Source organism: Convolutriloba macropyga, chromosome 7, assembly GCF_964194025.1.
Source record: "Convolutriloba macropyga chromosome 7, txConMacr16.3, whole genome shotgun sequence".
Taxonomy (NCBI): domain Eukaryota; kingdom Metazoa; phylum Xenacoelomorpha; order Acoela; family Convolutidae; genus Convolutriloba; species Convolutriloba macropyga.
Window position 1 is genome coordinate 16,816,814 of NC_134474.1, and position 9,023 is coordinate 16,825,836.

Below are 9,023 nucleotides of genomic sequence, written 5' to 3' on the forward strand. Positions count from 1 at the left end.
CCCTATGCGTAGACCCACAAATTCGCCGTTTTCGAAGTCACCTGCACGTTTAACATTTTAGAAACTGTTAACTGCAATGAGGAAAAAGTCATGAAAATTACATTGAGTTTCACGAAAAATCTTCAGCTTGATCATAAAGCTTTTGATATTATGCGGCAAAGACTTGCTTGAAATGGAGGCATGATGAACTTGAACAGGTACTACGTTGAAATGATCTCACTACTTCAGAGGGAAACCTGGAAAAACTACCCCAATGTCCTCCGAACGAGCGTTTCTCATTTTTCTGGAAATGAGAGCAATAACAATCCGTTCAACTTTCAATTTATATAATATTCAAAACAATCGGTAACCGGAAAGCCACTGAAAACCCTCTGCAAAGTTGGCAGCTTACCATAAACAAAATAGCAATTTTGTCTACATATGTACCAGAAAACCGACAAGCACGAGTCCGAAAAAATGTGGTAAGGTTGCCAAATTGAATTCTCGAGTTAAGTCTGTTCAAGCTATAGAAAATTTATTAACCCAACGCAGTTTTTCTTTGCCTAAAATTCTAGAGGCCTAAACAAGCTGAACAGATTAGCCTTGAGACAAATTAATGCTTCTAACAAAAAATTGTCAACCTTACATACTGAGCATCACAAGAAAGTTATTACTTTTTAGTTCCCCAAAGCTAGAGAACTCGGCTGCAAGTAAAATTTGGCATAAAAAAAACACCAACTTTCAGATAACTTAACAACAAAATCAATTGAATCTCTTAACAGTACAAAAAGTTGTAACAAACTCAGTGCGAATTCACGTTTCTTTTCAACGTTTAAGCTAAAGACGAATTCAGTAAAAACCAAAGCCGCACGTAGCAAAGATCAATATCGCACACTAGAAGCATAAAAAATGTTTCCGAACAAAACATAGCCGAAAAACGTCGGAACAAATTGCTCTCAAATGACCGGCGAGCGGTTGTCTTCGGTAGAAGCCCGCTGGGGCTTAAGGATGCAATCATTAGGGGGGGGGGGTGGGTTCAAGCGTTGCGGGAGAGGAGGTCAAGTAATTGGGGGCAGGCTTCAGAGGGCAAGACAAGAGGGGGTTCAAACCGCCAAGTGGAGGAGGGCGGAAGGGGTGTGCGTGTGTGCGGGGGGGGGGGGGGGTGATGAATGAGTGGAAGTCAAACTTTTAACATAAAGAACAGCTCTTCACACCATGAAACTATCTCTTCAAAACAAGTGAGACTAGTAAGGCTCCAAAAGAGCTGCTCAGCCACTTATTGCCTTCTGGCTTAACCTGCTTATCCCAGACGAAAAATTGATCAAGGGAAAAACTACATAGAAAGACCACAGGACTAATATTGCTAAAAACTTCGCTTGAGAGCAATTACCCAAAGTTAGAGTTTCCTGTCACATTGAATTTGTACTTCGTTAAACCAAAGTAAAACCCAATCACATACTTGACAATTCATAACATCAAAAGCAACCACAAAAAGTTATCAAAGAGTTAACAAGAGACAATTTAATTAGAGCGGTACTGATTGAAAGGAGTCTTCGTCAATTTCTTGAGCTAAATACAAAAACTAAAATATAACAAAACTTCTAGAAGACAGATAAAGTGAGTAGTAAACTATCGAAATCATTCATAAGAATTGCGTGTCACTAAAAAAAGCCAAAACTCCATGCAAAACTCAAAACACTTAAAAGGTTACCACTGATTTTCATCAGACAAATAAGAACTGATAGAAACAAAGACAATTTTGCTTATTAAAAGGTATACTAGCACGATGGATCGATAGAACAACAGATGGCAAACTAATTTATTCAGATTGGGTATTGGTCAATCAGATTTAAGCGCTCACTGAGAATACAGCGCATAACATGTTCGGTTGTAATAGATTCATACCAAGTCCCACGGGCCGCTGATGCCATGGCTCACCAGGCATGGACAGATACAATAATTTAAAATTGCCTCGCAGAAAGGCTCAATTTCAGTCAATGAAAACAGAGACTTATTTTCAATTTAATGTCCCAATTTTTTTGTTATCGATCTATTGTCCATTCGATCTATTGTCCGGTCAACATTTAAAGGTGAGTTATTGGCGTCAAATTAAAGTAGTATCACTCCTCTAAAGCTGACCCAAGATTTATAAAAAAACTTTTAAACAAAGGAAAGCCTTTCAATATTCGCCTTCCATAACCTAATGTGTCCACAAAATATTGCAACGCAATGTATGCTTTGAAAAAATCTCAAGGTTTTTCAGCAATAAATATTAAACTTTTAGTAGAAATGCCTTTTGACTTTTTCTCCCTACATTGATTTTGCAACAGTTTGAAACCAAGCAACATATTAAGGTTGGGCATTAAGACAGACGGCGAGACAAGTAGAAAAATTCAGGACAAAAAAATTTTTTAGAACTGTATTACCTTCGAGAGTACTTCAAGCTAACAATTGATTACGTTACTTTTCAATCGCAGAACTTATTTCAGATTTCTCAAATTTTAAAACGTTCAAAAAAGATATGGAAGAACCAAAACAATTAGAGCAAACGTTTTTATCAGTTTAAGAATTGAAGTTCCAAATTTTCTCGTTAGAAAAAGTCAACAGGACATGTTTTCACGCCTTCTCAGCGACCAACTGACTAGATCAACAACTTGTTTGTTACAACATAGACCGCGACTTGACACAATCACTCTCGTTCAAAACCTCTTTCACAAATGGAACCAATCATTTTCACAGTTGCCTCTGTCGCTTTGCTTCTGGCGCTTCATTGGCAGAATCATTTGTTTCTTCACTCTCTTCAACCGCCTTTTCAGCACCTCCTCTTAAACTCATTGGAACGTAACTTTGTGCCATTGCATTTAGCAACCCGTCAATTCTGTGAACTTGAAACGAGGTAACCAGTCGACTTTTCTCTTGCTCCTTTTCTTCATTGGATGAGATACAGCGGATACCACCGATTGATGTAGAGGTTGAGCCAAAGCCTTCCGCGTCTTTCTTATCGTCGTCTGAACTCAGAAAATCGGTAGACGTCAATTCCTAAACAGATGTTCCCTGCAAAATCCTAGGCTAAGTACCACAGATATGCTAAAAATTGCACATGGACGCAAAGAACTCTCAACATGCAGTCTTAGACCCTAAGCTGATATTGGGACTTTGACAACTCAAAAGGTTGTTATCACAAATGCGATGTTCCACAAGTCCTACAATAAACCTTGTTTAATTGTCTTGGATCTGTCGTACCCGAATGTTACAGTCTAAATTGCTTCTTAATAGGTGCGTCACTAAACCCTAACAAAAACATTTACCTGAAAAGCTTCGTTCAAATAGTCACACGATGTCGCCAGTCGAGAGCTCAAAATGCGATTCAAATCCGGCGCTCGGTATACCACGCCTGCAATTATGTAATAGTTGGCTATTGGAGTAACATGTGTAGCACTGTGTCGCTTTCGTTTCTGTACAACAAAGAGAATAGGAGCCTCTTCATATATCAAATCATATTCCAATCCTTGCATCGTTCGCAACAGCTCAATTGGTTTGTTATGGGGGTGTTTGAGCAACTCATTATTAGACCTCCTGTCGTAAAATGGATTTGTACGCTGCGTGAAGTACATCATAACATTCGCACGAGTCAGATTAGATACCAAGGTACTGTCGTGCCACGACTGAACAAATTCGCTGTTCAGCTCGTTCAAGACATCAGTAGGTGTTGCAACGTTGCTTTGCGATGCAGCATTTGCAGCCATTATTGAGAACTGAAATCAAGAGATGAGAAGAATTTTTGATGGTAAAGAATGTAAGAAAACATTTTTTTAAAGCTGGGTAAGCAAGCATGTTCTTAAGATTCAAGTCCCATAGAAACACAATAAGATTATATACAGTCACAGTAAATTTTGGACATTACTGGAGAAATAAAGACGTATACACGGATGGATAGAAAAAGCTTTCACAGGCCCAAAAGATTTTTCTATCACCTACGGCATAATGCTCAATGATTGATTTAAGCGCCTAATAACACTACCAAAAAATAGACTGTAAATCAAATCTCGAACCACTACTGCTCATAATTAACAGTTCCACAAGGCTTACAAGACTTGCTACATTCCACTAATAAATCCACGTGGAGGAAAAGGAAGTTGAGCGTACAACAGTGCAGGTGCAAAATCTATAGTAAACAAGGCATGCATGCACATTTATGGACGTTATACCTAATCGACTATTGACTAAATGACGATTGAAGCAAAACGAAACCAATCTCGACGTATTTGAATTTGATTCGAGAGCACTTTAACAAGTTTCGACTAATAGGACCATTTATAACATCGACATTGATACACATCCTTCAGTGCAACGACTTGGTAGAAAAAGATCAGCAATTTAAGCTCAACAATTATGGTCTAACTCAATTATGTGCAGCAAAGGGTTCGATAAGATCATTTACAGAGGAAAAGGGGCTAGCAGAAAAACAAGAAACAGAAAAAATGCAAAAGTTTGCGCAAAATGCTAAGGGCACATTTTTTGTGAAACTAATATTTTTCATTGCTTATTATCAAAGTACCTATTATTGTCAGATTTCAATTACCAATTTTACGTAATCGACCACTGAATTCAAAAAAATGCATTCACCCCACTACAACTACATTCCACTACTCTGATTAAACAATTCAGCATGCATGCCAACCAGCAAGTCAAACAAAAGCATTCGTTAAATCAATCAAGAGTTAAAAAAGCCAAAAGATGTCGGTTTATCAGTTTGAAAAGACATATTGAGAGGGAGTAAGTCAAGTGTTACCAAAAACTTAATCACATAAAATGAACAAAGAACTCGCTATAAGAGAAAAATGACGACATGCACGCAATTATGTCACAGTTCCACGAATTCTAAACAAAAAGCATATTTGAAATGAGCGGGACATCAGATCGACAGCAAAAACCTTAACAAAATTAAAAAAAGACAAAGTAAGACCAGCCTTGACATACAATTCTAACTTTTTTCATTGACTAAACAAAAAACAGACTTAAAAAGACTGGAATTGAATCTAGAAAAACCGATATAAACTCAAACAATAGCAACACTTATAGACAAAGTGCCGCATTTTAACAGAAAACCATGATCAAGAAAGCAATTTTTTTTCCAAACACCGTATTCTCACTATACTTTAAAATTATAGTGAAAAAAGCTCACGCCGCAAAACCACCGCTTTTTCGTTTCACTTCCTGTTCTGCCCTGGCTAATATTGCGTCTCCGAGCTGACTTCAAAAATTATGAAAATGTGTTAACAGATCTAAAAAAGCCAGTGCCTTAATTTAATTTCAATTCTTTGAAACATAACCGGCAAATTGCCGGAAAACAGCCGCAATAGACGCTTGCGGCGTTCCAGGAATTGAAAAAAAATAGAAATAATAAGATAGACAGATCGACCACCAGTTCTTTAATAGACTACTAGAGTTTTTGGATTAGATTCGGATGGACTGTTAAATTTATGACACTTACGGTCTAAAAGGAAAAAGCCCTAAAAGAGTTTTTTTCAAAATTGATATTTGAAATCAGAAACTCAAGACTAATACTCAAGAATTAGGGCATATAAGTTAGATGCACTACTTAGATGCACACTACTGATCTTTAACTAGTATATGTTCATAAAATTTAAAGTTCCATAAGTGAGTTCAGAAGTCATTTTTTAGTGAGGTAAGTCACGCAATTGACTTAAAAGTAGAAATGCCGTTACGTACAAATTTTAACTGCAACGCAGTAGAAGTCACTGAAGTCATTGAAAAAAGTCAATTCCGAGAAATCAGGCCGTACGAATTTTCGATGGAGACGACGAATTAAAAAAACATAGCAGGACAAGACCTGAAATACAAATCGAAAAATTGAATGAAAAACTTAGAAGTACTCTACCTGACCAGCAGATCAATTGAACAACACCAGCTAAAACAAACGATATGATCTCAAAAATGAGAAACTAAAACAATCTAAACAAACTAAACAAAATATACACATTGCATAAACTCTTGCAGATTTTAAACCCCTGAGACAAAATTGATCCCTATAAGTAAACCTATTTCAAAAATAGATTCAAAAACAATATTTTCGGAAAACGGTCCAGTATTATCTCTGCAAGATCTGAAAAAATTCATTGGCCTTTGAAGATCGATTAACTCGAAAATGACCATTTTTAAAATGAAATTAATTGTAATTTATGTTTTCTGTGTCTTCACTTCATACATTTCTGTGTCTCTAGAGGCTATCCAGTAACCCAATTCTAAAACTTGAAAATATATTGGCTCAAAGATCGAAAGGCAATAATCTTTGGAACAATTCAGATTTCAATAAACAGAAATTCGTTCCATTAAAATGTTGAAAACCCATTCAATTAACCCCTAGCAACTATTTAATAACATACTATAAAACTCTGGATGAGGTTATCTGGCTACTGAAGCAAGAAAAACTGATTAAAAGACAAATCCATTGAAACTAACAACTCTGCAGTAACGTTTTTTTATCAGACTGTGAAATAGGTTTTCTGGCACTTGAGGATGGAGAATATCAAAAATTGACAAAAATTTTAGGAAACTTTAAAAAAAATGCAGATTTTATCATAAAAATACTATAATTCGAGACATTAAAATGTTAATTTTGGTACTCCATTGATACTCCATTGGTACTAGAAACTATGCAGTGCCCTATTATCAAACCTTAAAGGAGATTTCCTGTTCCCTGAAGCTTGAAAAACTCAGAAAAATTACAAAAATTTTCAAAAAAACTTTCAAAAATTAGTATCATATTACGTGTTTGTGTTTGTAGTACCAAAACATACAGCTCATAAGATGGTCATAACAAGTAATTTTGTCTCACAAAAGGCCTTCGTCAAGTTTTAAAAACTTAAACCTGAGACTAATTGAACAAAAAACTGCAAAAAAAAAATGAACATGAAAAAATGCACCATTTTGAGCCCAAAAACTCCTAAAAATGACCTTTCAACTTTTTGACCTTTTAAATTAAGGCCATCGCAGCAGCTGCACCACTCTAACCAGTTGAAGGACTACTAAATCCCACATTGGGCCTCTAATGAAACTTAATGCCCGCTGGTCTTTACCTGTTTATCCCGTTTTGAAAGATCAAAGTCTTTGAAAAATGTGTGAACACATCTTAGAAAAAAAAACACAGCGCCCCAATACAATTCAAATTCTTTGAATTGTAAGAAAATCACTATGTTCCCAACTATAGCCGCTATCGCTTCACGGCTATTAAACAGCAAAAGTAGAAATCAAACAGCAGCACGTGAAAATTCGCTTTCAAAAACTCTGTATTACGCCCCTTGGTCTGCCTGCCAATGAAAGCGGTCATTAATTAGACTAAAAACTGGACAATTAAAACAGACAAAACAAAAAATCATTGATATTCTATTAACACAGAGAGCGTCTTATTCATATAAACCATTAAAGGCCCTTTGATAACTTCAAAAAATAAAACTATTCCTTATTAGAACACTTGACCTTGAGAAACCAGTAGTTGAGAAAACTAGGAAGTAACAGCAATAGAAGTCAAATAGAAGCACCCCAAAAAATTTTGCTTTCAAAAACCGAAAAAATGGTAAAACATCAATTTCTCACTCCTAACTAAAAGCAGCTAGAAAAAATCACCCTTCAAACTCACTACCTTTTTCGCTCTCTCTATAACACCAGCGTGACCATAATTACCTATCTAAATTTGACTTCTCATTGATCTCAAAAATGATGAACATATCACAAAAAAGACAGGGCAGCAATACAATCTAAATCTTCTGGATTGCTAAACAGGATAGCTCCGAAATAATAGCCGTTCAAAGTGAAAAGTAGTCTAATTAATTTACCAAAACTTTGTAATAGTGTCCTGAAAAACAGCTGTTTTTTGACAGACACTACAAAACTGTCAAGCTGCAGGCTAGCAGAAAACTCTGCTTGACAACTAGGAGACAAACAGAGCAAGGAAAATACCCAACCTCTTTTGAAATCTTGATAAAATGCAAATGGATAATCAGTCGTTTCTTGCCATCATTTTGAAATCATTGACATGCAAAAAAGGTAATCATTTTTTAAACAAAAGTGTAAAAATACAAACTTTTGCTTTCAAGGTAGCATTACAAAAACCATATACCTCACTACACCAGGTGAAAAGAAATTAGTTCTAACACCAGACCTCTCTGAACAAATGAAGGCGCATTTGTCAAAAATCTAAAACAGCAAAAAACGTGAAAAACCGCACCACGTTAGACATAAAAACGTCAGAAACTGGCGTTTTCACCTCTAGATCACCTTTTCCAAGCAACTTCAGCCCCCTCAGCAATAGAAAGACTATTAAAACCAGATAAGGGGCATAAATGAAAATGATAAACGTTCAAAAACAGAAATTCGGAAAGAGTTGACGTTTTTTCAAAACTTCTATAAATATTACGAAAGGTAACTAAATGAAACCCACTAGTTGGCAACTGTTCTTATCGGCCCAATTTCAGTTCTTTTTTCTGTTAATTATTAACAGGTGAGTTAAATCTGCAAAAAATGCATTAATACATTTTTCTTCTGAACAATTACCTGATTGCTCGATTATGAGATTTTCCAAATCAGTTACACCAAAAGCAATTTAGCAAATTCTAATGCCGACTTATTTTTCCTATCAAGAGTCGAGCTTAAAACTTTTCTCGTCCTGGCTCGAGAATCAGCCCCAAACCCCAAATAGAAGGAATTATTCTATTTTTTCATTAGAGCACTTTGAAATCATTTCCAAGTGTGACATGCTGAAGAATACGCGAGTTCTAAAAAAAACCAAAACAGCTGGCAATTGCCAGAAAATAGCCGCAATAGCTTTATAGATCTGTAGTCTCAAAAAGAAGGTAAAAAGACAGACCAAAAAAGAAACATTCTTTTCATAAAGGACTGGGATGTTAAATTTTGATTAAGAATCTGTATAATTTACTGCTCTTTCTATTAGCTGGTCTTAGATAACCTTCAATTAGAGTGACAAACACTCATTTGACCTTATCTCTTTGAATTAAAGCAAAGAA

The 9,023-nt window shown here is 35.9% G+C and overlaps 1 protein-coding gene across 1 annotated transcript; it reads right to left on the reverse strand.

Annotated features, from left to right (window-relative positions):
• Positions 1 to 2,371: 2,371 nt before the first annotated feature.
• Positions 2,372 to 3,989, reverse strand: LOC142342129 (mediator of RNA polymerase II transcription subunit 6-like). Its single transcript, XM_075393329.1, has 2 exons — positions 3,288 to 3,989; positions 2,372 to 3,018 (listed from the first exon to the last, which is right to left on the reverse strand). Exons 1-2 carry the CDS (start codon positions 3,723 to 3,725, stop codon positions 2,713 to 2,715), a joined length of 744 nt encoding a protein of 247 aa, XP_075249444.1. The 5' UTR covers positions 3,726 to 3,989; the 3' UTR covers positions 2,372 to 2,712.
• Between the last annotated feature and the right edge of the window lie 5,034 nt (positions 3,990 to 9,023).